Raw genomic sequence first — 26,876 nt, forward strand, 5'->3', positions numbered from 1 at the left:
ACCGTGGCTCGCCAGGCGGGCGTAGGGGAAAGGCCGTTTGCGGGCGGGCAGTGACTGCGGGGCCCGCTGTCGCCCGGAAATCTCGGGCTCTGCTGCGGACGCGCCTGGGCTGCGCGGAAAGGTCAGGGCCTGAGAGCCGATCGCCCCAGTCTCAGTTTCCCCAGCTGTGCAGTGGGGCTAAGTGCAGCACCGCCACCAAGGCGGGTCCTGAGGCGCATCCAAACCCTCGCGAGGACTGTCGCGGCAGCTCACAATTTCTGTCCGAGCGAGGGGACCGGGAACTTCATTTCCCAGAGTGCCCCGCAGGACGCCATCTCCCAGAGCGCCCCGCAAGTGGCCTGAGGGTGGGGACTCCATTTCCCAAAGTGCCCCGCGCCTTCCGGACCCGGGCGCCGCGGCCTGTTCTCCTCGCTGGGGCAGCGGGCCTCGCCGGGACGGCTTCCCGGAGGCGACGGTTGCGCGATGGACAGCCCCGAGGTCACCTTCACGCTGGCCTACGTGGTGTTCGCCGTGTGCTTCGTGTTCACCCCCACTGAGTTCCACTCGGCCGGGCTCACGGTGCAGAACCTGCTGTCGGGCTGGCTGGGCAGCGAGGACGCCGCCTTCGTGCCCTACCACCTGCGCCGCACGGCCGCCACGCTGCTGTGCCACTCCCTGCTGCCGCTAGGTGAGCTCGGCGGGCGTGGGCGGCGCTCGAGACCGAGCTCCGGGACCCCAGAGGGGGGAGGGACGGCGGAGGGCGCCCGTGCGGTAGAGCCGAGGCTGCGGGCCAAGCGCCCGTGTGCTCCCAGGAGTGGGGAGAACGGTGCTGGCGGCAGCTGCCTCTTGCAGGTACCTGGCGGAAAGGCGGACTCAACCCTGGGGGAAGGGGTGCTTTGCTCACTGGGGCGGGTGGTGAGCTGTCACATGGGGGGGCAGCTCCCAGGAGAGGGGCATGAGTTAACTGATGCAAATAGGGGTGACCCGCCCCAGTCTTTGGGCGGTGGGTGCGGGAAAGGCAGGCAGAGAGGGTGACGCCAGTTGGGAGTGTCACAGGTGCAGAGGCCAGGGAAGGCGTGTGTGGGGGGGGGACGCTCAGACGTTGTCAGGGGCTGTGCTGGGTGGTGATCCAGGTGCTAGCTGGCGTCTGGGAGGCTGGCTGGTTGGATGGGGTACTAGGTGGGGTTCTCTGGAGGACTTGGGGTCAGAAGTAAGTCTGGGAGGGCGGTGGCGGTGGCCAGCAGCGTGTGCAGCTCGGTGGACACAGGGAGGGGTTTCCAGCTGGCAGCAGGGCGTGGAGAGTGGGCTGGGCTGAGCTGAGGCTGGCCTGTGCATGGGGGCTGCCTGCTTTGTGTGGAAGGCGGCAGAGGAGAGCCCACGCCAGCATAGAGGCAGGGCCGACGTGGTGAGCTGGGAGCTCTGCTGAGCCCCCAGGGAGGCAGGGATGCAGAGATGCCTGTCAGCCGGCTTCCCACACGAGGAGTTTGGGTTCTCCTGAGGGTAGTGTGTTGGGTTTCCGCCCTGGGAACTAAGGATCTCTGCAGCTTTATGGAGCCTCTAACTGCATCTTCCCACCAGGCTGTGGGGGGCTGGGCCACCACCATCCCGTGATGGACAGGGAAACTGGAAGGTGAGCCGAGTGACTTACGGGGGCCACTTGAGGAGGAAATGGGGTGGAGCCTGGCCTTGTGATCAGACAAGGAGTCTGTTTTTCTTTTTGAATTTGTTTTGAAATACCTTTGAACCTTTAGAGATGTGTTATTTATTTCCACACGATGAGTTACTTAAAGCATATCAACTTGATCAACAACACTTATTATTATTTTTGCAATTTCAAATCTGTGCTGCAGGTCACTGTCTATTTCATTAATTTCGACATGCAAATTGGCCCCCATCTGGCCAGCAGGAGCCCTGGAGCTGGCTCCTGTGTCCTTGTGACATGCTCCTGTCGTTCTTTGCTTACTGTCTGGCACACGACATCCCAGTTCTGGGACGGGCCATGGTCTGATCTGCCTCCTCAGAGTAGGTGGGGTCCAGAGGCCAAGATCTGGCCCCAGGAGGGCCAGTGGGCAGCTCTGCATTGGGTGACGCCAGATCCTTGTATTTATTTTTGCTTTTCTAGGTTTTTCTCATTTTATTTCTGGTAGTTATATGTCATTTGTACAAAACTAAAGTAGTAAGATAAAAATGTTTTCTGCTGACAGGGCAAGGACTGAGGTGAGTCAGCTGTAGAAGCGGGCAAGGCCCACCTGCCTTGGGGTACCACGGTCTTGCTCTGGGAGCTGACCAGGGCAGAGGGCCACGCCCAGGGCTGGGGACTAAAGGAAGTGTGCCCCCCCGGAAGGTCAGGGACAGCACTGTGGACCTTGGTGGGTACCACCTGAGGAGGATGAGTGTGGCAGTCCCAACCTCTGCTGAGGCTTGCCCTGTCCCTTTTAGGCTACTACGTGGGCATGTGTTTTGCAGCCTCAGAAAAGCGGCTCTACTCCCCCAGCCAGGCCCCGGAGACTTGGCGGGTCTTCCTCCTGCTGGCGTTGACACTGCCCACCATCGCCTGCACCTTGATCTACTACTGGTCCCGAGACCGGTGGGCCCACCACCCGTTGGCCCGCACCCTGGCCCACTATGCCTTCCCGCAGTCAGGCTGGCGGGCCGTCGCTTCCTCCGTGGACACCGAGTTCCGGCGGATCGACAAGTTTGCCACGGGGGCGCCGGGTGCCCGTGTGATTGTGACGGACACGTGGGTGATGAAGGTGACCACGTACCGTGTGCACGTGGCCCAGCAGCAGGACGTGCACCTGACTGTGACGGAGTCCCAGCAGCACGACCTCTCCCCAGACTCGAACCTGCCTGTGCAACTCCTCACCATCCGCGTGGCCAGTGCCAACCCTGCCGTGCCGGCCTTCGACATCCGGTAGGCGGGCCTGCGGCTGGGTGGGGGTGAGGCTGGGGTTGCCGGGGTGGGTGTGGCCAGCCAGCGCCCAAGTTCTGGTCTTTGAGTTGCTCCAGGAGGTGATGATGGTGGGAGCTGGTCCCATCAGCCGCCCCTCCAGCGTGCCCCTCCCTCAGCGCCCCCATCCCCCCGGCCCCCCTCAGGTACTCTCCGCTTCCCCTTTTTGCACACCCTGCTCCGAGCCGCCTTCCACAGCATGTCGGGGGGAGCACAGGGGGGATGTTTGGGGGCCACCGTGTAGCACGGAGGCTCGGTGGCTCCCTCGGCTCTGAGGCCTGGGCACGAGCCCAGGTGTTCCCGTCTAGTTCAGGCTGCGGCTGGCCTGCACGGCCCCTCCTGGGACACGCCCTGGGCCTGAACCTGCCGAGGGCTAGGCTCTCTGTGTCTCAGCTACAGTCCTCCCGCCCTCCTGCCCTCCCACATCGCGGGGGGCCAGTGGGCAGCTTTGGGTCTGTGGGCTCCGGCCCCAGGGCCCTCTCTGCTGGCTGCTGGGCTGTGCCTGGGCCGCCACGTCTGTGTGGCTGTGGGCGCCCTGGGCACTGGGGCACAGCCTTGGCCTCTCTGCCCGCCCCGGGGTCCTTGCCAGCCCCCTGGGAACCACAGCCCTGCCCCGCAGACGCGCCCGGTGGTCCCCACCCAGCAGCAAACACCTCATGCAGGCTGAACTCCACGGAGTATGGTGAGCTGTGTGAGAAGCTCCGGGCGCCCATCCGCAGCGCGGCCAACGTGGTCATCCACCAGAGCTTGGGCGACCTGTTCCTGGAGACCTTTGCCTCCCTGGTGGAGGTCAACCCGGCCTACTCGGTCCCCAGCAGCCAGGTGGGGGACTGGGCAGGGGTGGCGGCTTTCCCAGCTGGGCCCCCATGGACCACGTCTCCTGCGGTGGGGGCCCCCCAGGGCGGCCTGGCAGGGCTCCCTCTGACCGCCTGGGCCGCCTGCAGGACCTGGAGGCGTGCATCGGCTGCATGCAGACCCGGGCCAGCGTGAGGCTGGTGAAGACCTGCCAGGAGGCGGACGAGGGCGAGTGCCAGCAGTGCTGTTGCCGCCCCATGTGGTGTCTCACCTGCATGGGCAAGTGGTTCGCCAGCCGCCAGGACCCGCAGCGCCCCGACACCTGGCTGGCCAGCCGTGTGCCCTGCCCCACCTGCCGCGCGCGCTTCTGCATCCTGGACGTGTGTGCCGTGCGCTGAGCCCGCCAGAGGGACCCCGCCACTGCCTCTGGGCCCTGGTTTGGGCTGTCATGGGTGCCTCATCCCGGCGTGGCCACTCACCGGTGCCGAAGGGCTGAGGCTGCAGTAGGGCTGGGGTTTTAGTTTTAAAAAGAAGTTTTCTGCTGAAGTTCTGTGTCCAGCAGCAGGATGGGTCCTCAGCGCCCCTGTCTCCCCCACTCTTCATGCTTCCGATTAGGGGTAGATGCTGGGCATGCAGAACGTGGTGTTGGGTCCAGCTCCAGAGCATTCTGGGGCCCCCTGAGCTGTGTTCTGGGAGACCCCGTGGCCTGCCCCAGATGGCCCTAACTTAAACCACTTGCCTTAAACGTATGGGGCACATAAACCTTAACGGCTCGTCAGTTACACGACAGACTCGGATTTGCCCGAGACTGCAGTCTATCCTGCTCCTGTCCCCAAGCCGGCTGCTGGCCCTGTGGCATCGGCACCCTCCACGCCCCCCACGGAGGCTGCTCTGAGGACCTGGCGCAGAGCTCATGGGTGGAGGGTGAGAGCACTGCCCAGGGTCTCCTGGTGATTGTGGCCAGCCAAGGGCCCACTCCTGGGGGGGGTGGCCCCTGCCTGCTCCCTGCCCAGGGATACCCCGGGCTTCCCGTCAGGGGCTGACTGCTTTCAGCTGCCATTCTCTTAGCCGCGTGCCTGTGGGGGCTGCCCACCCCTTGGAGGGGCCTGTAACCACGTGCCTTCTGCCGCTCCTGCGAGCCCAGGGAAAGGGCCAAGTTTCAGACTCCTGGTAGCGAGGGCATTGAGCTGAAGACCATGCTCCACAGCAACGTCCTGCATTCGGATGACAAGCTTGTTGGGACTCAGCACGAGGCTGCCCGTAGCCCTGCAGGGTCCACCCACTTAGGAAGGGACGTGCCCAGCAGCCAAGGCAATGGCCGCCGTCTTCCCAGTTCCTGGTGGTGCAGGAGGGGAGCAGGGAGGCAAGTGCCAGGTCCCTGGGTACAGCTCTGACAGATGGGACTGTTGGAGGGGCCCTAAGCCCCCTAAACCTGGTCATTCTAAGCAGGGGAGATGGACTCAGCTGGCCCAACTCACCCAAGGCTGCACCAAAGCCAGGGATTCGGGAGCGAGAAGCCCAGCTTTGTGGTCCTCGGGGGTGCCCACAGATGAAGGCCATCAGAGGGGCAGGCGGGAGCCATGCCCAGCCTCAGCCTGGAGTTTCAAACCTTGGCAAGGGAGAGCCAGGCCTGGGGTTATCTTTTCTACGAAAGAAACTTAGTTTTATAAAGGTAAATCTATTGTAGTGAAGTGATACACTAATAAAATGTTACTATGAGTTTATATATTTTCTTGATTGGAATATTTTGTTTTTCCTGATATTCAAGCTCTGGTAACAATTGGGGAGATGCCATCTTAGAAGTGGCAGGTTTAATGTGCACGTTTTACTCAGAATAAGAGAAGGGAGGCAGACTTTGCAGGAATCTTCCTCTGATTTCCCAGCTGGGGTCAGAAAGCCCATTTCCAGGGCACCCTCGTTGAAGGGTCCTGGGGGTTGTAGGGGGGGGGTCAGCATGCAGGCGCTCCAGGTACAGGGGACACGTGGCCCAAGGTGGCAGGCCCTGCTGGTCGAGGCCTCCAAACTCGAGCTCTCCGCTGTGTCCCATGGTATGCCTGGGTGCCCCAGGAGAGCAGCTCGGGTCGGGGAGCTCCTCAACGGCACGTGCTTCCTGCTCCCTTATATTGGTGCTGGCCCCCGAACGTTTTTAGAAAGTGGTACATGGAACGCATTTAAAAAACACAGGTGGTCCCGAATTTTCTACATCCCGGAGATCTTTGATGTTCTTTCGACTTCAGTCCTTCTCTTTACTTCTTTTGCACACAGCATCACTTAACGCGTGGAGACTGGCCCAGGGCCCCGCCGGGTGGGGTGTGGGGTGCGGGGTGGGGGTCACGGAGGGCCCGTGGGCCGCGCGCAGGGGTTGGGGGCGGTTAGCGCAGGAGGCGGCTCTGAAAGAGGCAGAAGTGAGCTCAGCGGCGGGAACTTCACATAGGCTCGCGACGCCGGGCATCAGTCGCGGGCAGCGAGTTACCGCAGGCTTCTCCGTGCCTGAAGACTGCAGCCCGGCGCTGCTCTGCTGCCTCCCCTTCCGGGTTCCGGGTTCCCGCCAGCGCGGACACAGTCCCTGCCGAGCCGACCAATCGGAGAGCGCCCGAAACCGGGGCCGGGCCAATCGGAGACGCGTCCCTTGTCCCCTTGGCGCGCCTGCGTCGCCAGCGTCCGAATCTCCCGCCAATACCCCTACCCCGCCCGCGAAGGCGCGGCCAATCAGCGTCCGAGGGTCGCGGCGGCCCGGCCGCCTCCAAGGCGGAGGGGGCAACCTTTTTTGAGGGCCTCGCCTCAGTCAACCCGGCGGCGCCCCTTCGCCTCCCAGATGGCAGCACGCGGGGCAGCTGTTTCGCGGCTCCCGTCCCGGCCTGGGCGGCCTGCGGGGCGCGCGCCTCCGAGCGGCTCCCCCCGGCGCGGGCCCGATGGTCTCGACCGGCCCGGCGCGCGCGGGAGTCCGGGGGGGCGGGGCGGCGGCCCATAAAGGCTGTTGGGGGCGGGGCGCGCGCAGTCAGTCAGCGTCGCGCGGAGAGGAAGTCGCCGTCGCCGCCGCCACAGCCGGACCCCCAGGCCCCCACGATCCCGCCCGCCGCGTCGCCATGGCCTGCCGGCTGCGAAGTTCCCCCGGGTGCGGGAGCCGCCGCGACGGCGACGCCAGGTGAGGCCGGGCCGCGCGCGGGGGGCTCCCGGGCTGGAGAGCGGCGGGCGGGGTCCGGGCAGGGGTCCCGGGCCGCCTCGCCCTGACGTGGTGTCTTGTCGCCAGCCCGCCGCCCGCCGCAAGATGGAGCCTCGGACGCAAGCGCACGGCCGACGGGAGGCGCCGGAAGCCCGAGGACGCCGAGGGCCCCTCGAGGCCGCCAGGCCACCGCAGACCCGACAGGTGGGCCCGGCGCGGCCGTCGGGGGCCGGAGCGGGGGGGTCCCCGCACCTGACCGACTAGGGGGTGCTCGTGGGTCACCAACAACTCTCCACTAGTCGGGGCGCCCGTGGGTCACCACCCCTGACTGGTCCCGGCACCTGCGCACCACGACGTGCCGGCGGGGTGTCTCGGTGATGGCTGTCGCCAGAAAGCGGGCTCATCTCCGTCAGCGAGCCCTGCTGTGTTCCGGGGCTGGCGCTGGGGGCCACCACGAACTTAGGGCTTCCCAGCGCAGTCAGTCAGGTTGACCCGTAAAAGAGTCAGCTCGGAAGAGTCGGGTGTCAGCAGCAGCGTCCCAGGAGGCGGGCGCCCCTCTTCCCACCCTGACGCTCCCTAGGCGCTTCCCTCTGCCGAGTCTCGGCCGCAGCGTGTGCGCGTTTACACGCTTACTGGGGGGCTCTCTGGCTGAGCAGCGCGTTGGGGAGGTCAGGGGACCGTGTCCACCTAGACTTCCCTTTTGTTTGCTTACGCCCTGACGCGGGTGGGTCAGCGAGTCAGGTGAGGCGTTTCAGAGCCGGGGGCGGCAGGTGAAGGCCTCCGTCGGGTGAGATGGGGGGTCCCTGGGCGAGCGCCCGCCAGGGCCTGTGTGAGCCTGACTAGAGGAGGGCGAAGGGTGCGGGGAGGGGGGGCAGCGGCCAAGTTCAGGTGAAAGGGGGCGGCGGGGAGTGTGGGCCTCCGGATGGGCTTCTAAGGCAGGAGGCCCAGTGCTTGCTGATGGGTTACGGGTGGGTGCTGGGAGGAGTCAAGGGCGACCAGCTTTTCGGCCTGGAGACCCTCCGTCGCTCGTGGAACCTTTTGCCACCATGAGGAGGACGGGGGTGGGGCAGACTGGTCTGGGGAAGGAGTTGGTGATCAGGCTTAAGACGCTTTCCAGGTGAGTGAAGAGCGGATGTTGCGGAAGTAGCGGGCGGGACCTCACAGGCTGGTCGGGGAGGCACAGGTGCTGAATATAGCATATACGTGGCTTTTAGAGATTTGGGATTTGAGATTACCTGGGAGGAGATGTGAATGGAGAAGAGGCCCTGACAGCCCTAGGGCTAGATGTGAAGGACAGGCAATGGAATGCTGTCTTTGAGATCATGCTCTGAGCCCTTTAGCTGAAGACAGAGTGTCACAGCCTTACAGTGCTTTGCATTCCTTTGTGTCCTGTGGGTACTCCTCTGGCTCACAGCAACCCCGTAGGCCTCCTTGCTCCGGCAGGAATGCTCCTGTCCTAGGCACATTGCCCCTGCTGTTCTGTGCGTGTGCTTTCACTCCCACAACCCCCTGTGGTGCCAGCGGGGAGTGCACGGGGGCGCGTGGTGAGTGGAGCCACTGACATCTCCGGGGCGCAAGAACTGGTCCCTGTGGGGGGACGTTAGCTCATTGTGTAAAACAGGCTTTGTTTTCTACTTGACCACTTTTCCCAAAAGTACTCTTGTCCTAAGATAGGGTGAGTCGGTGAATATAATTTGCCTAATCTAAGAAATGAATTTTAGTTTCACGCAAGGTAGTTTGTATCAAGCTATCAAAACATGAGATGGAAAGGTCGTTTGTAAGCACGTTTTAGAAATTCAGGAATCTGTCACGACTGGGCAACTTAGACCTGGATCTCTTGACACACTAGTGAGGATGTTGGCGTCCAGCCCTAGACAAGCCTCCATTTGGTTCTCTTCTGTATCTGCCATACAGTCATTGAGTCATTTTAATTTGCTCATTAATTTGATTTCAGACCCTGCCAACCATATTTAGACTGTGGAAATTTATTTTTAGGGATCCAATTTGAGTTTCTCTGGGTGGAGTAATTATAAGGAGAGAAATGATAATTACATAAGCGGATTATTTTTTTGTTATTGCTGTTGCATTTTCAAAGCATGCCATTGGGTTTTCAGCTAGAATGTATAAAGTCGCTTATTGATGCAGTTGAAGTTAGTTTCCACTTTTGATATACCAGTGATGGCCAGTAGAAAGTTGAGGAGGAAAAGTAAAAATGTAAGTTTACGTCTAATCTCTAAGTAACAGACGTAGCAACAGTTCTAACTGCCAGAGTTCTTGGCATCAAGTTCAAATTGCCTGAACTTGACTAAAGATTTCCTTGAGCTCTAGATAGAACTAAGCTTCTAGATTAAATTTAACCCAACTCTAGGGGGCACCTTTACCTGTAGACTAAGTGCTAATGTAGTAAGAACTTTGAAGTACATTTTTATCCCCCCCATTTTAATTATGATGTGATATATCCTGAGCCATTAATTGTGTGCGTCTAGAAGTAAATAGTAACCACATTTATTAGGTGCTGGCCACTCTGCTTAGCTCTAAAAATGTATTAGCTGAAATCTTTTTTAAAATCCTAAAAAAAAAACCCTCGTTTTTGGAAATAAAAGTAGTTGTACTAGGTAGGTACACTTTTTGGCGCCAATGATACCTGTTGACTTTGTCTGCCTTTCCCCTGCACTGGCACGTAGGGAGCGCACAGAAGTTGTTTAACAAACAGAGCCCAGGAGGCTTCAGACGAATTGCCTGAACTCGGTGAGCTAGTAAGTTATGGAGCAGAGATGACTCTGGAGCCCGTTTTCTTGGCACTCTCCAAACAACCTCAGAACATTTCCTGATGCACGATTTGAAAGGAAACTGAAAGTTGTGTCATGGTTCAAATGTGCGTTTTCATTTTATTGCAGCTTTACCACTCCCGAAGGCCCTAAGCCCCGTTCTAGATGTTCAGACTGGGCAAGTGCAGTCGAAGAAGATGAAATGAGGACTAGAGTTAACAAAGAAATTGCAAGGTATGCATTTCAGACCAGTTTGAAATGTTACCTCTGGTGTTTTTAATTATATGTTAAATTTGAGGCATATCTTAGAGTGGTGGTTTTTAAAAGTCTGGTGGGCCCCAGACCAGCCACGTCAGCAGCTCCTGGGAACTTGTTAGAAATGCAGGTTTTCAGGCCCCACCCCAGGCCTGCTGGATGGGAAACTGGGTGGGGCCCAGCCCTGGCTTAAGCCCTTCAGCTGAGTCCACTCACTGAAATTTGAGAACCGGTGTCTTGGGGCTGTCCTTCCAGGGTGGCAGTAAGTGGGAGGTGGCGCTGCTAACAGCTCAGAAATGCCAGAGTGCGTGCGGGGACGGGTCCCCGACTTGGGGTCTGTGAACCCCTTGCAGTCGTACCCAGAGCTGTGTATTCAAGTTCAACTCCAAGCCACTTCCTCTTCCTCAGCTCATTGCAGTTCAGATGATGCATCCTTCACCACTGCTCACCCCCCTGGATTACGTTCTCCCTGGTATTTTGGGGCCTTTCTTCCTTTTGATAGATGCCATCCAACCCAGGGAATGAACGTTGAGTTAAAATGTTGTGGCTCGAAATTAATTGAAGTATATTGAACCAAGAGTCTGTTCTTAATTCTGATGAGAAAATATGTCCTCATTGTCAGCAGGGAAGCAGGGCCAGACTGCTTCCTCCCGCTCTGCAGCGGTCGATGGTATTTAGAGCTGCTGTCTTCGGAAAGGCTCGGACACACGTGGGGGTTGGTTGTGACCACTTAATTTGTTTCGGCCGTGAGAATGCATGTGTGTGGGTGAGTAGGGTGCCTGGGTAGAAGGGTGAACTGGAGCTGACAGACGCGGGCTTCAGTGTTTTGAATGAGTTCTCGTGTTCATATAGATCTTGATTTTTCCCAGCTGTAACGGTAGGCTGTTGGACTGGGTCTATGCAGTTTTTGTGTTCTGCTCACCAGGGTTATAACAATCCTCATCATGGCCTTGTGTATCCGGACCCCCAGTGTCACCCCTTGCTGGGGACTGTCTGCAGCTCTTAAGTGCCGCAGGGAGACCCCTGTTTGTCTTGACCTTCCTGTTGGTGGACCCCTCTTTGTTCCTTTCTGAAAATTGCCCTGCCTTGCAAAGCAGGCCTGATCTTGTCCAGAGCACTGTTTTGGGCTGCTCCCTTTCTGATGGAAAGCTGCTGCTTTTGATAAGACCCAAGTGATGTGAGCTTTTGATGATGGTGGTCTGCCTTACTTCCCACCAGGAAGGGGGGCGGTAAGAATTCAGCTCACTGTATGTCAAGGAGGCTAGCACACACTACACACCAGCGGTCTGAAAATTTGAAAATAGGTTTTAGTCATACCTGAAGCCAGTCTTTTCAACTGGGGTTCCAGAAAGAATGAAATCCTACAGAAAATGATTTCAGGAACTAGTTTCTCAGTTCTCAGGGGGTGGTTCATTATCTCCCGGTATCCAGGCTTCACTGGGATGCCCCAGCAAACTTGGGGAAGGTTGAGAATTTTAGATTTGGAAGGAGGCACCGTGATACGTGACATGTTTTAGACACCTGCATGAGCTTCTAGCTAGAGGCGGTTCACGGTTTCCATTGTTAGATTGCAGTGTGCTTTTTTGGTGACGTACTTTTGCAAAGTTGGGTGTTGGTCATTGCTGTGATAGGAGGGAAGTGCCCGGTGAAATCCACAAGGGATGGGGGGACGGGGGAAGGTGTGCAGTCTTTCCAAGAAGGTGAGCAGTGCCCAACAGGCACACGTCTCCTTAATAAGTAATCGTGGTATTAGAAATAAAAACTTTGTATTTCAACTCATGTTTATTTTTTTCTAAAGGCTTCAGGGGTAGAGGGATGTAAATTTCTGTGTCGTGTGGGTCTCACTACTTAGCTGGCGGCAGTAGTTTTTTTTTTTAGAACCTGGTTGTTTTAAGCACCTTGTATGATCTTGGCACGTAACCTTTATCTTCGCCTCAAAGGTGGTTGAGGGAGGTTGAAAATAAAAGAAGCCACCTACTGTTACTTAATCCACTTACCAGACCACACCCTCAGGGAGGCTTTGTTCCCTGTGGCTCTGTCTTAGCTCTAAAAGCATTGCGTTCATTTCTATACCTTTTTAAAAACAGCAACATTTACTTTGCTCTCAGATATAAAAGGAAACTCCTCATAAATGACTTTGGAAGAGAGAGAAAATCATCATCAGGAAGGTAAATGCTGTGTAATTATTTCTTTTCTAATTTAATAGACCTGTAGTTTATTAATGGAAAAAAAAAACTGTGAACATGAGATGCTAAGTGTCTCAATAGCATTTACTGTTTTTCTGTTCTTCACTGATTTGAAATATGTATCTATCGTGTACTAAATTCCCATATATTCAAAGATTCTGGACTGTTGTGGGGTTAATATGGTTTGGAATCCAAGGGCAAATACTCCCGTTATTGTGTTTAAGCGTTTTCTTACGTAGTGATCTTAATTGTGAGGCTTGTTCTGTTCATTTCATTTTCTTCAGTTCGGATTCGAAGGAGTCTATGTCAGCATTGCCAGCTGACTTAGAGACCGATGAAAGTGTCCTGATGAGGAGACAGAAGCAGATCAACTATGGGAAGAACACCATTGCCTACGATCGCTATATTAAAGAAGTCCCGAGGTAGTCTTGTTTCGCCAGCATGTCCTGGTCAAGTCATGTGGCATTGCCGTCTAAAGAGTTGCTTAGGTGGTAAATCTGATTCTGGGTGTAGTTCACACCTGCTAAGAAGTGTATTATTAATGACTTTCAGGCACTTACATAAATAAAGAAGAATGGGTTGGTGACTGAGAAACGAAGGACGTGAAGATAAAAAAATAACATTTTCATAATTTAGAATGTTAGATGACATTTCATTTCTCAGGACTCATAGCTGTCTTATAAATGTAAGATTACTAAAATACATGATGGGAAAACTAAAGTTCAAGTTACAGATTGTAAAGATTTTATTAGAGAAAGATATGAGTATTGCCCCGTTTTGTGTAAGCAGCGTTCCCCCCTCCCGCTACGCACACAAGGATACAAAGGGAGCTTTAGAGAGTATACCAGCTGCTTGGCAGGATTGAAGTGCAGATGTCCTATTCTGGGGCATGGATTGCGAAGGAAAGCAGAGGCAGAGAGGTAGTGCTTTTAAGCTCACCTGCAAATGTGGATGGTGTGTGCCAGGATAATCCCTCTCTCCCGGTAGGCACCTTCGACAGCCTGGCATTCATCCCAAAACCCCCAACAAATTCAAGAAGTATAGTCGACGATCGTGGGACCAGCAGATCAAACTCTGGAAGGTGGCTCTGCATTTTTGGGATCCTCCAGCGGAAGAAGGATGTGATTTGCAAGAAATGTACGTCTTTACTGCATTCTCGTTCTCTGTGTCTGGCAGGTTATCGTGCATAACGTCTGCCTGTGGTCACAGCTTCGTGTGTGTGTTTTCTCTGCACGAGTGTATAAAGCCGGCTGGGCAGGCTCAGGGAGAGGCCGGAGGGAGGGGTGTGCTTCCTGGGCCGGCTTTACTGTCTGTAGCTCGGCCAGACTCATCTTAGGAAACCTAGAGATACGTGGGGTTTGTTTTTAAGATAAACATTTTAAAAAGCATGTGAATAATTTATGTTGAGCTATAAACATGAAAGGTCTTGTTTTTTCATCTAAGGAAGGCTTTTATCTTTTTAAACTGTGTCTAGTTGGAAAGGTCTCAGGCCTGAGTTTCTGCCACGTGGTCAGGATGCCGGTTGAGCGCGGAGGTGGAGAGACTGTCTGTGCGGCCTCTCTTCTCAGCTCCCTCGACCTGAGCCTCTCCCTCCCTCAGAGACACATTTATTCATTCAAGTGTTGGAGTTTCTGCTTTGTGCTGGGGAAATTTATTAGAAACTGTCACGTTTGAAATGATGTCTGACGCGTCTTTACAAGTTTGGCCTCACAGACACACACTGATTTTTTTCCCGGTGTCCGGTGTCACTATTGTCCCATTCTCTCTATGGGTAGGAAATTGGACAAATGAGTGATGATGTGTAGTATGGCTTGTCACGGTGTCTGTCTTCCCCCCAAACTGGGCTTTATTATTGACGCTCCTACTTGGAAGGATGCCTGTGGCTGTGTACAGATAGTTGGCCACGGGCAAGAGTGGGCAGGCGGTTGTGTGCTCCGAGCCGGGTGGACGTGTTTGCCTGCAGTGCCTGCTTTACCTCTGCGAGGTGATCGGGCAGAGGGTCAGTCTGGCGCACGGGGAGTCGCTGAAAGCTGGTGGGTCCCTCAGGGAGCAGAGGAGATGCGTGTCAGCGCTCACGGGCAGCGCGGCCGTGGTGGCGTTTGCCTTCTCCTGGCTCTGTTACGCGCTGACTGATGTGCTTGTTCTGACCGCACAGACGTCCTGTAGACCTCGGGGAGATGGAGACGGAATCTGCGGAGAGCAGCTCTGAGTCCCAGACGAGCTCTCAGGATAACTTCGTAAGTACCTTTCCTTGGTTTTATCTCTCCGCGTGAGTGTTACAGGTCAATTTTTGACAACATATGCCCCTCCGAAAACTGAAGTTTAAGCTGAAATTTGATTCTGATGCTTATGAAAAAGGGGCTCCTTACCCCTTTCTCTGACTTTATTGAAATGTCAGATTTGATGGAGTTCGTAGGTAGTGGCCTTATTTTAGATTTTGGGCTCAATCTAACTAATGAGTACCACCATTTTCATTTAAAAGTAAAAGGCCTTTTCTTCTCTGGTTCACAGGCTTTGTCACTATTGTTAATTTTAGACTGTATAGTTTGTCCTGGTGAATTGCTAGTATAGGAATCATCTGCTAGTTGTTATAAGTGGAGGAATGCTTTGGGCCTAGGGGTTTCCCCACATTTGCCAATTTTAAAAAATTACATGTTTTTGGAAGAAAAAACCTCCAAAGATGAAAAGCGATGTACAGAATTGCCTCATCTCTAATTCTCTAGTTACTGGTTGGGTGCACGTTCTTCCAGACTTCTCTGCACGTATACAAGCCAAATACACAGCAGCAGTTTACAGTAAAAGGATCCCTTTGTTATTTTAAAGGAGACGGCCCCAATATTTACATGTGGAAATATTCTGCACATTAAGTAAAAAAATAGGTTAAAAACTAGAACTCATAAATGTTTGTTTGAAAAACTCCTGCTTTATATAAGATCAACCTATACTGTATTTGAACAGGTCAGGAGCATATAAAATAAAAGTGCGTAGTTGCCTTTTCCTGCCTGCCTTCCATCTGTGTCACCCTGATAAGCCTGGGACGTGTCCTTCCAGTCTTGGGGACCATCTGCATCCCACTTACTCTTTGTGACTATTCGAGGTGTTAGAAGTAACACAGGGAGTCCCCTGGAGGTCCGGTGGTCAGGACTCAGCGCTTCCACTGCAGGGGGCTCGGGTTCAATCCCTGATCGGGGAACTAAGACCCTGCAAGCCGCATGGCCAAAAAAAAAAAAAAAAAAAAGTAACACAAATGTCCGAAAGAGAGGAATGACAAAATTACATTCATAAGGAATACAGCTACTACAGATTGTTTTTGAAGACTAATAACGTGGAAAATGGTCAAGATAAAGAAAAACAGGATACTTAACCATAGGATGATCCCAGTTTTGTGGATATTTATACACAGGCAGGACTAAAACCCATGACGATCTCAGCGGGTGGCATCCTTGGTTTGGATTAAGAGTAACCGTTGTCCCAGCTCAAGAAGCCGATTCTGAATGTGCCGCTCGTGGTCACAGAAGTTAGGGGGCGGTGACTGCACGGGCGCGGGGCGGGGGTCGGGGACCAGGCCCTGGAGATCAGAGGCAGGGGTCCTGGCGGGAGGTCCCGGGGCACCGAGGAGAGGTGGGAGCCGGCGGGGCGTTCGCGGGACAGGAGAGAAGGCTGGGTGGCGAGGCGGAGGCACCGGGGGCAGCGCGTTCGCCGCTGAGCACGGCCACTACCACAGCATCGCTGTTGTGCTCGCGAAACGCAGCCGTGGTAAAGCACGGCTGCCTCGTAACCAGGCCGCGCTCAGGTTTCCTGGTTGTCCCGGTAATGTCCTTGTCACAGGTCTTTTTTTCTCTTTTTTGGCCCAGAATTTAATCAAGGATTACACGTTTAATTGCCGTGTCTCTTAAATTTCCTTTAGTTCACAATAGTCTTCCTGCTTTTCCCCCACGGCGTTGACCTCTTTGGAAGGGTTCAGGCCCGTTTTTACGAAGCAGGGTGTTCCTCAGTTGGAGTCGTCATACTGTCTCCTCGAGGATTAGATTCAGCTGGCACGCTTTGGCCCCCGTTTTGGGGGTGAGGTGGGGCGGTCCTCAGCCCAGCGCCAGCGCTGCGTGCTCGGCCGTGTGACGTGATTCTGCTTCACGAGCCACGGTGGTGCGTCCCGTCCACACGGTGGCTCCTGTTAGGCTTGAGCGGCTGCGGCTCAGGGCCCTTAAAGGTCACTTGGTCACTAATGGGGCGGGGGGCGGGGGGTGGGAGTTTGACAGATGCGGCTGAAGTGAAGCTTGGCGGTATCTGCTGGATGCTCTCCCGGGCCTGTCCTGCGTTCCTGGGGGGCGCTCAGCCCCCGGAGGGGGAGCCGCCCTGCTCAGCGCCTCCGGCAGCAAGTCCAGTGTGCCCGGGGGACCGGCTGTGACCGTGCTTCTGTCTTCTAGGACATGTACTGTGGCACCCCTACCAAAGTTAGACACGTGGACTGCCAGGCCGAGGACGCGTTTGACTTGGAAGCCTGTTTAACTGAACCCTTGAAAGACTTCTCGGCCATGAGCTAACCGGCGCCACCTGGAGGCCCCTGGGAGCAGCGCTGCCTCCCCCGGCGGGGTGGCCCACCAAGCACGCGTCCTGCCTTTGTAACTGGGGGTTTCTGTTCATAGTGTACAGTCTCTTGGTGAATTGATGTTCTTGCCTTATTTTCTTAAGAGACGTTAATTTTATGTATAGGGAGTGTATTTTGCATGTTTTAAATTGTAAATGGAACTAAATCCGAGGAAAATTGAACTCGAAGCAATCTTGCAACAATCTTAATTGCTTAATCTCTGCATCCTTGAAGTTAACCTGACAAGTGTACCGTAACTGGTTTTCCACAAGTATTTTAGGCATTAATTGCTACTTGTCAGATGGCTGGTTTGGGTTTAAGCATATATTCACGGGGCTTTCTTTACTGGTATCTGGCCAAGTGTTCTCATAATCAGATACCTTTAATATCTTTATGGAAAGGGTTAGGGTTTGGGCTGTTTGTCAGTATGTCAGGATGGGTTTTTTTCCTCATACAGAGCACTGAATAGTCAGATATTAAATTGAGCTGGTAGGTTAATGGGGTTTATGTAAGTTATACAGTCTTAATTTGGTACTTGTAAATAGCACTTAGTAGCCCTTTTACCTATACTACTCCAAGAGTTAAGACAGCAGAAGGATTTAGAAAGAACATTTTTTTTATAGTCAGTTAATTTACCGTGTAAAATTGCTGTAAATGATAATGTGTACAGATTTTCTGTTCAAATATTCAATTGTAAACTTCTTGTTAAGACTGTTACGTTTCTATTGCTTTTGTATGGAATGACATTGCAAAAATAAAAAGGACCTTCTTTAACTGACTTACTACGTTGCCAGATAGGCTGCCTGCTGTGGGGATTCCTGCCCTTGGCTTGTGCCCAGGGAAGGTGGCACGCAGTGGGGGGAGAGTCGTGCCCGGGCTTGTGGTCCTGCACCGCCCCGCCCGGCGAGGAGCACCGCATTTTGATAGGTTTGCAGCTCTGGCCTGGGGTCTTGGTCGGGCTGGAGCCGGGTCCAGACCTTGTGTCAGCGGTGGGCCCGGTGTGTGCTTTCCCTGGACCCAGGCTTTCCTGGTTGAAGGGAGTGTGTGCCCACAGACTTACTAGGAAGCCAGGGGCCTCGGTTTGCTGCTTGGTCGGCAGCTGGGGTGACAGGGCCTTTGCCTGTGTCCCGAGACAGACCAGGGCCGGACAGTCCACACCAGAGCCGAGGGCCCGCCTGAGGGGCTGCCCCACCCACAGCGGCGCGCGTAGCCCCTGGCAGCTCTGCTTGCAGCTGTGGCCACGTGCCCCGTGGACACCCCCCTGGAAGTGATGCTGAGCTCCCTTTAAGCAAGGGGTGGGCATCGGTCACTTCGTTCAAGGTGCTTTGGAAGGCCAGAAGGCCTTCCTGTTGGCTTCACACATGCGTTGAGCTCGTAGTGTGTCAGACAGCCTTGTGGATGTTGGGACACACAGGAGACAGGGTGCCCCGAAGTCTGCACTCAACGCTCTTGGGGACAGAAGATGGTAAATATGGTGTCAGGTTACAGGGTAGGAGGGCAGCAAAGCAGGGCAGGGGGCGGTTGGGAGATGTCCTATTAGGTGGTGTGTGAGCAGAGATGTGCTGCCGGGGTGGGGCGGGGGCGTTCACCCCAGAGGGCAGCAAGTGCAAAGGCCCTGGGGTAGGAATATGGCGTACGGAACCCCAGCAGTGCTCAGACATGGGGGAGGCTTGGCAGCTGACATGGGCTGGAGCCTGTTTGAGCAAGACAGGAGCTGTTGGGTGGGGGACAGGGGACGCCTCAGGGCCTGGAGGAGGCTTCCCAGGATGGGTGAGAACACGGAACCGAAGCAAAGTGGACCCCTGCTGCGTGGTGACCGCTGGCAGCCCTGTTGCGCACAGGGTGGTGGAAAACACTGACCTATGGGCTGGATGGGCCGGTAGGGTTTCTAGGCAGACCCTCGGAGCTGCCTCTGGCTTCCCATGGCTCGTTCGGAGAGACGAGAACGCGGAGGGAAGGGCTGTTTAATTGGGGGGGGCACCCTTTGTGGTCTCAGTTATGCCCACCTTCCTGGGTGGCAAACAAGGTGAACATGAAGAAACGGCTTCAGAGCAAAGATCAAACCCAGAGGATGGCGGGGGAGACGGGTCTGCAGTGAAGCTGAGGCCGTGGCTGTCAAATGCTTGGTTAGGACCTCGGAAGGTCGAGAGCCTTTGCATCAGACAACAGGACGTCTAAGAAGCTTACGTCCCCCAGGAGCCCAAGGCAGAGAAGGGCTTATTTTGAGGAGACCTGTGCGTGTGGCTCTTGTGTAATCAATCGAGCCGCAGTAAGAGTCACAGGAGACTCAAAAAGCTTTTGAAAGAATCATATTGGCAGAAACACTGCCACCTTGGACTGAAATGGACGGGCAGTATAGAATGAAAAGAGGCCTTTGGAGCCTCAAGATTCTAGTGTCAGGAAGCAGGTCGAAGAAATTACACAGCTGCAAACACAGGCTGCGTTTCACGGAAAAGGGAGCGTAATTCAGAGGTGGATCCCAGAGGCGTGGAGAGTCACCGATGCAGCAGGACTGAGACCTGGGCGGAGAGCAGCCACGCCAGTGGCCCTGCCCAGCCCTCCCCCCTGCACCCCCCGCCCCTACAGGAGCGGCTGAAGCAGTTCCCCCAGGCTTGGTCCATCGTATGTCGGGGTGTGTGTGGCAGGTCCTGGGGACAGAGTGCACGTAAGTCGTCTCTCTTCAGACTGAGAGGACCTTCACCCCTGGAGCTGTGTTTCGGGGACTCCTCCATCAGAGCCTATTCCTGTGATGGGATCGGGACTTTGGGCTGGTGCTGATGCAGAATGAGACTTGGGGGCCCCGGGAAGATTGTAGATCATTTGTGGCCAGAGCGTGGATTGCGGTGGCCCTAAGTAGTGGGCAAGGAGGCTGGGCTGGCTGGAGCAGGGAGTGACGGGTGCAGTCTGGGGCGGGGAGTGGGCAGCCAGGGCTCTTGAGCAGGGGCCATGATAGCTGACTCAGGTTCTAGAAGAATCACCCCGGCTACTGGCTTTTGCTTCACATCTACATTCTTAGAATGCTCTTAAGCACCAAGGAAATCAATCTTCAGACTTTCGTTCTTGCTCTTCAGTGCTGTTAACATAAGCTGGTACTTCCGTGTGAGTGTAACAAGGAGCCGATCGGCGGGGACTGAGGGGTCTTTATTCTTGACTCTTGTACGTTGAACCCAGAGGTGTCAGAACTCAATTACGCTTGTCCAGCATGATTAATTCTGCACAGTTCCAGGCCGATTGTGATCTCGTCCCCAGTGGAGGTTCGTTTTCCTGTCTCCTGAGTACGGACGTGGTAGGCTTATCAGGGTTGCCGTCCTCCATCCCCGACTCGCTTGCTTCCTGTGCTGTGAAGTCGTCCTCTCCTGCTGGCCCGCTGGGATCCTGACATCAGGTTGCTGGTCCCTCCGCCTCTGAGAGGAAGATGGTGACAGATCCTCCCAGGTGAGTCAGCAGCCCACCTGAACCAAAAGGCTGCTCTTCCACCCATGTGGGTGGCTCTTCCGGTTAGTGGAGGGGTTATAGGAGCGTGGTTGCCCGTGTGGGCAAACTCGAAAAGCCACTCAGGTAGAGTCATGTGACGCTACTTGACAAACCGGAAGTACCTTGCAGTTAATGTGTCTTCTTGGAACCTGGGTCCGGGGGGAGGGGGGACGTGTGCCTTTTTGATCGTCAGTCTGTATATTTTCTGTTTAAGCATCTTGAGGGGAGACTTACCTGGCGGTCCAGTGGTTAAGACTCAGTGCTTCCACTGCAGGGGGCTCGGGTTCGATCCCTGATTGGAGAACTAAGATCCTGCATGCCACACAGCGCGACCAAAAAAAAAAAGAGTCTTGAGGGTTTTTTGTTTTGGAGTTTTGTTGCTCTGTTGTCATTGTTTGCTTTGTAATGTGCAGGCTTTAATGGGATCAAAGCCACTTTGTAAAACTCACATTTCGAAGATGCACGTGAAGTTTTCCGGAAAAATGCTCCCTCAGTGTAGGGTGGAAGAAACAAAGGCTCTGACGCTGGCACTGAGGCTCCGTGACTGACCTTCCAAAAGGCACCGACTGGGTACAGTGTAGCCAGAGCCTGTCGCCTGGCACATCGCGGGCGCATTCAATGTGTGGCATATGGGATGCGGCCCTGCCCTGCAGTGCCAGCTCTGCCTCCTCCAGCTGTGTGATGGGGCCTTCATGTCCCCGTGGATAAGACCTGGGTAGTAGCAGCTACCTCCTAGGCTGGCTCTGAGGATTAGAGGAGAGAATGAATGCCGCGAGCTAACGATGCTGGGCGACGGCAGCAGTCGAGGTTGCCGAAGGCCCCATTTAAGGCGCCGACAAAACCCACACGTCCATTAACTCCTTCACTGACGGGAGGGCAGGGGTGGGCCTCAGGCACTTAGGAAGCGGGCGCCCACTACACGGGCATCGAAGCTGCTTCCCGGAGGCCGAGAGATGGTCACTCTGCCCAGGGAGGGGCCCTTGCCGCTCCCCTGCGTGAACGCCAAGCCACGCGAGGGGCATGTGGCGTGTGCGATCTTGAGCGGCTTTCCAGGTGTGGTGGCCGTCGGTGCACTTGCTGTGCTCCTTAGGAAGGAGGCAGAGGAACCCCCTTCCCTTCCCTGGGCGGGAGCGCCAAGTGGGGCGTTGCCACTGCTGCAGGCAGGCGGTGGGAGCCGTGTTAGTTACCTGCTGCTGTGGAACGAGTCACCCCAAACTTGGGGCTTACACGACGGTACTTATCATCCCCCAGCTTCCACGGCTCGGTCGGGTCCTCACATTCAAGGGGCTGCAGTCAAGGCGTCGGCTGGGGGGGGACTTCCCTGGTGGTCCAGTGGTTAAGTCTCCATGCTCCCAGTGCAGGGGGCCCGGCTTCACTCCCTGGTCAGGGGACTAGATCCCACCTGCCACAACTAAAGATCCCGCGTGCCACATAGAAGACCCGGCGCAGCCAAATAAATAAATAAAATATTTTAAAAAAGAAAGGCATCGGCTGGGGCTGGGGTGTCATCTGAAGGCTCGACCAGGGAGGAGCCATGTCCACTGCTGTGGTCAGCGTGTGCCCCATGGGCCAGAGGTCGCCCTCACTCCTTGCCAGGTGGGCTCGCTTCACCAGAGCAAATGAGAGCGCCAGCAGACATGGCATGGTGGGGGTCCCGTCTTGGGCTATGGGGCAGAACCAAGTCACCTGCCAGCTCACCCTCAATGAGAGGGGCCATTGGAGCTATCTGGGAACATGCCGTGAGAGGCCCTGCTGGGCAGCTGGACGTCTGCCGGCACCTCAATCTCCTGTTACATGAAAGTTAACTTAAAACGGACTGCAGACTTAAGTGTAAAGTGCAAAAGTATAAAACTTGTAGAAAACTGGGATCTAGGGCGAGGCAGTGCTTAGACTGGACACCAAAAGCATGCTTCGTAAAAGGGAAAATGGTTAAACAAGACCTCATCACAATTAAAGACTTGCTCTGGGCAAGGCCCTGCTGAGAGGGCGGAAGGGCAAGTGGTGGACTCAGGGCACGTATCTGACAGGGGTTTGCCTGGGATAAAGGAGAACTCCCCAAAGTCACAGTGAAAAGCAGTCCAGCTAGAGGAGGAGCAGGGGGCGTGAGGAGGGAGGCAAGTCACCGGAGAGGACACACAGGGGCAGAGGATGTGTGAGAAGGTGTCCAACGAGACTGATCGGTAGGGAAACGCGGCTGAGAACCAGCCACCAGTGCTGACGTCAGCGCGGGGACACAGCGGGGGCTGGTGAGCACCGGGGCGGGGGAGATGGTGCAGCCCCTCTGGAAGGTACTCGGACAGTTACCACCCGAGCCGGTAACTGTGCTCCTGGGCATTTATCCCAGAACTGAAATGCATGTTCACTACAAACCTGGGTGTGCATGTTCCTAACGGTCGAGTGTGTAACAGCCCCAGACGAGAACAATCCAGATGTCCTTCTACAGGCAGTGGCCAAACAAACCCCGGTCCACCCACAGTGTGGACGGGCGCTCACTGGTTATGACGGTGCACTGGAGTTTTGCAAGACTCTATCCTGGGGGAAATGATCATTCGTGACAATTCTCCTGGAATACAAAAGAGGCAAAATTACATATTGAAAGGGCACACCATGTTCCTGGATGTTTGAGCATCTGAGCCGCCCCAGCCTTGCCCAGCACCACCTGTAGTTTGGCCAAAGTTACCGGAGCTGAGTCTGACTGAGGCCCTGGGTCTGGCTGCCGGTTGGCAGGAAACCGAGGAAGGAGCCGGCGCTGGGCTTTGCCCACAGGCCGCAGCAGCCACGTGCAGACCGTGGACCACTCCAGGGGTGGCCCAGTGGTCCCGGCTCTTCAACTGGGTGGAAAGGAAGAGAAAGGGATGGAGGATCTGGGATCAGAGATGTCAAAGGGACTCCAAGTAGGGAAACAGGCAGGACTGAGATCCCGTGGGGCCTGGGCACTGCCCCCAGGGCCCGTCAGCTGCTTCTAAAGTCAAGGAAATGAGCGTTTCTGGTCCGGCTGGGGGAGGGTGTGCCTCGGGCCCTGATGACTCCCTGGGGAGGCTGCCTAAGTCCTGATTTCTCTCTTTTTTAAGCAGCGTTGTTGAGAACGGTTCACATACTGTGCAATTCACAAAGTGCACAATTCAGTGGCTTTTAGGGCCACAGAGCTGTGTGTTCATCACCACAGTCAACGTTTCATATCCACAAAGAACCCTGCACCCCTCAGCTGTTCCCCGTCCCCAGCCCTAGACAGCCAGTAACCCCCTTTCTTGTCTCTGTACGTCTGTCTTACCTCGTGTTGCTCCTCGAAGCCCACTCCTGACTCGGGGCTGGGCTGTCCCACCTCCGCCCCCAGCGCCCAGCCCTGGCCCGTGGTCTCTGCCTGGACCTCCTCAGAGCCCCCGTCCTGGCCTCCTGCCGCCCTAGCCCCACGACCGGCTCCACCCCTGCCCTCTGGCCCCTGGTCACGAGGCCCCGTTCTCACCATCAGCTGCTCCCCTGGGGCTTCCCGACAGCCCAACCAGGGGGCAGCTCCCCCGCCCCCCAGAGACACTCAGCCACCCCACCCAGCCTCCTCGCAGTGGCCCTGCTGGCTTGCCCTTCTCCCGACGCGAAGCCCGGAGCCACCTCGGGGCCCGGGCACCGACAGACCCCTCTGGAAGGCCCGCAGTGCAGCTCCCCAACACTGGGTGTCGGCCCCGTGCCACAAGGAGAGCTCAGGTGTGGAGCGGGGCAGGCTGGGCTGACCCCAGGAAGCCTCAGGTCGGTTATGGATTTAGATGTAAAAAATAAAAAAGATATCAGAAGGTGATTTTTGAAAATTTTACATAAACTTTGGGATACAGGTTGGAGACCCTCCAAAACAAGGTAGGAGAAATAGAAGCCAAAAAAGAAGAAGGAAGCAGGAAAGAAAAATGAAAACGAAAAAAGTCACAGCTCTTGTTTACTACGTAAATATTAAAAATAAATGTGGGGGCTTCCCTGGTGGCGTAGTGGTTGAGAATCTGCCTGCTAATGCAGGGGACACGGGTTCGAGCCCTGGTCTGGGAAGATCCCACATGCTACGGAGCAACTAGGCCCGTGAGCCACAACTACTGAGCCTGCGCGTCTGGAGCCTGTGCTCCACAACAAGAGAGGCCGCGATAGTGAGAGGCCCCTGCTTGCCACAACTAGAGAAAGCCCTCGCACAGAAATGAAGACCCAACACAGCCAAAAATAAATAAATAAATTAATTAAATATATCCCATAGGCTTTAAAAAAAAAAAAAAAAGATAAAGTCTCTGTAAAAAATGAATGAATGGTGTGAGGCACTGTAGAAAAGCTAAAGTTGAACAACAGAAAGAGTGGTGACCCAGGCGGGCGAGGGAGGGTCGGGGTCTCAGGAGCCCACACTTAGACCTACATTTGCACACTTGTGTTCGCCTGCAAGTGGGCAAATGTCTTGAGACACCAAGCTGCCCCTCGGGGCGTCGGGGAGGCCTGGACGGACTCACACGTGTCTCCTGGGGCGTTCGTTTACAGAGGGCACGATCCTCACAATCAGAAAACTTAACACCACGGGCCTCATGAAAAGTGTCCCAGTGATTTACCGGATAGAAAATTTCTTTCTGGGCCAGGTTCTGATCCAGGATGGCACATCATCTCCTTCTACCTGGGCTGGAAGCCCTGACTTTGTCTTTCCAGTGTTTGAAGGGTGTAGGTGAGCAGTTTGGCGGGAAGTCCTGAGTGTGTTTGTGATTAGGTCCAGAAAGGGAATCTTCCTGTAGGAACACCTGCTGGGGGTGTCCCTTCCTGTGCACTCGCCAGGAGGCACGTGACGTCACACCACCCGCTAGCCACAAAACTGTGACCACCTGCGTCCGCTCCCAGGTAAAGTCACTGCAGGCCTCTCTGCAGGCACAGGTGTCTTTGGGGAGATGCTTGGAAATTGTGTAAACATCCTGTCTGCCCATCTTCGTTAGCATCTGTATTAGTTTTACCAATATTTTTACCCTATTGGTTTTAGCATCTGTGTTAGTCAGGTTTCTTCAGAGAAAGAGAATCAATAGGATATATATATAATGATATTTGTCCTTTTTCATAATATATATATATATATATATATATATATATATATATATATATATATATATCATACAGTATTTGTCCTTTTCTGACTGGCTTATTTCACTTAGCATTACACCCTCAAGGTTCATCCATATTTAGCAGGTGTCAGAATGTTCTTCCTTTTCAGGGTTGAATAATATTCCATTATGTGGATGGACCACAGTTTATTATCTATTCATCCTTCCGTGGACACTTGGTTATTTCCATACCTGGCTGTTGTGAATAGTGCTGCTACGAACATGGGTGTACAAATATCTCTTCAAGACCCAATTTGCAGTTCTTTTGGGTTTATATCCAGAAGTGGAATTGCTGGACCATATGGTAGTTCCATTTTTAATTTTTTTTTTTTTTTTTTGGTTGCACAGGGTCTTAGTTGTGGCCGGTGGGCTCCTTAGTTGTGGCTCACGGGCTCCTTAGTTACGGCATGCATGTGGGATCTAATTCCTTGACCAGGGATCGAACCTGTGTCCCCCGCATTGGTAGGCGGATTCTTAACCACTGCACCACCAGGGAAGTCCCTCCATTTTTAATTCTTTGAGGAACTTCCCTACTGTTTTTCATAGCTGCCTTTTAATTTTTTAAACAGTGTGTTTGAAGAGCAAACATTTAAAATTTTGATCAAGTTCAATTTATCAATTTTTAAAAATGTATGGCTTGTGCTTTTTGTGTATTTTAAAATATTTTTGTGTTACTGACTTCTAGTTTAATTCTGTGGTCAGAGGAGGAGCCCTGGTGTGGCACCAGCCTTGGCGCTGTCCCCAGAGAGGTGGGAAAGGGCTGAGCACCTGAGAGGTGGGGGGTGCCAGGCCCACATGCACGTACGTCAGGAGGGTCCCTCCCTGGTGCCCTCTGCCCCTGCAGGTGCCTGGCCTCGGCCCTTCTGTCTGGCATCTTTTTCACTCACTGGCTCAGCATCATTGCATCATGGCCGTTGGCTCTGTGGGGTCTGCGGTCAGAAGCTGACTTTGAAATCCCACCTCTGCAGTTTCCCAGGTCAAGTAAGCTCCTGGGCCTCCCGGCCTCAGTTTTCTCATCTGTGAAATGGGATGAAGACACTAGCTTGCAGGGTAGTTTTGAGGACTCAGGGAGCTGGGAAACCTAACGTGCTCAGAGCAGGGCCTGGCGCCCGGGCGTTACTGAGCCTCACCTGTGGGCCCTGGCACCGAGCAGGAGGGCGAGACCAGAGGGGCTGTGGCCAGCAGAGCCATCACGCCGGGGGTCAGAGGGGCAAACACACAAGCCAGAGCATTCGGACCAGTGCCCGGGGCGTGATGCCTTCCTGGGGAGCAGGAGGCAGCTCGGTCCTCATTGCTCTGCACACAGCCAGCAAGAGCTCACCCAGGGGCTGGCCTGGAGAGCTGGAGGCGGGGACACCCTGCTGGTGACAGGACGGGGGCTTAGGAAGGGCGGCCAGCCAGGCTCGGGGAGTGCGGGCCCGCTCCTCCTGGCCGGGGCTGCTCCCGACATTCAGATCGGGATGGGGGTGGCATCTACCTCCATCACATCTCCTGGGTTCCTGGATGTGCCCCATAACGGAGGATGAAGCAGGCCATCCTGTGCAGGCCAGGGGGCTCCCCCAAACCTCAAGAACCCCTTTTAAGGCTCCAAGGAGTGGTGGCGAGGCTGTAGGTCTGCC

At 55.1% G+C, this 26,876-nt stretch overlaps 2 protein-coding genes across 3 annotated transcripts; both read left to right on the plus strand.

Annotated features, from left to right (window-relative positions):
• Positions 1-3: 3 nt before the first annotated feature.
• On the plus strand, positions 4-5,448 carry TMEM129 (transmembrane protein 129, E3 ubiquitin ligase). The gene is given in 5 exon segments (XM_082389314.1): positions 4-667; positions 2,419-2,893; positions 3,549-3,551; positions 3,553-3,751; positions 3,874-5,448. Coding segments are annotated over 5 exon segments (1,131 nt in total). The 5' UTR covers positions 4-462; the 3' UTR covers positions 4,123-5,448.
• Positions 5,449-6,087: 639 nt separating this feature from the next.
• SLBP (stem-loop histone mRNA binding protein) lies at positions 6,088-17,459 on the plus strand. 2 transcript variants are annotated; one of them, XM_082389315.1, is made up of 8 exons: positions 6,436-6,869; positions 6,975-7,091; positions 9,785-9,889; positions 12,019-12,078; positions 12,381-12,518; positions 13,084-13,233; positions 14,252-14,333; positions 16,521-17,459. In XM_082389315.1, the coding sequence occupies exons 1-8, from the start codon at positions 6,637-6,639 to the stop codon at positions 16,635-16,637; spliced, it is 1,002 nt and encodes a 333-aa protein (XP_082245441.1). In that variant the 5' UTR covers positions 6,436-6,636; the 3' UTR covers positions 16,638-17,459. The 2 variants fall into 2 exon arrangements, with proteins under 2 accessions (XP_082245442.1, XP_082245441.1); XM_082389316.1 differs by lacking the exon at positions 9,785-9,889 and having other exon boundaries at positions 6,088-6,869.
• The last annotated feature ends 9,417 nt before the right edge of the window (positions 17,460-26,876 follow it).

This window comes from Balaenoptera borealis (assembly GCF_965194805.1).
Source record: "Balaenoptera borealis genome assembly, chromosome: 4".
Taxonomy (NCBI): domain Eukaryota; kingdom Metazoa; phylum Chordata; class Mammalia; order Artiodactyla; family Balaenopteridae; genus Balaenoptera; species Balaenoptera borealis.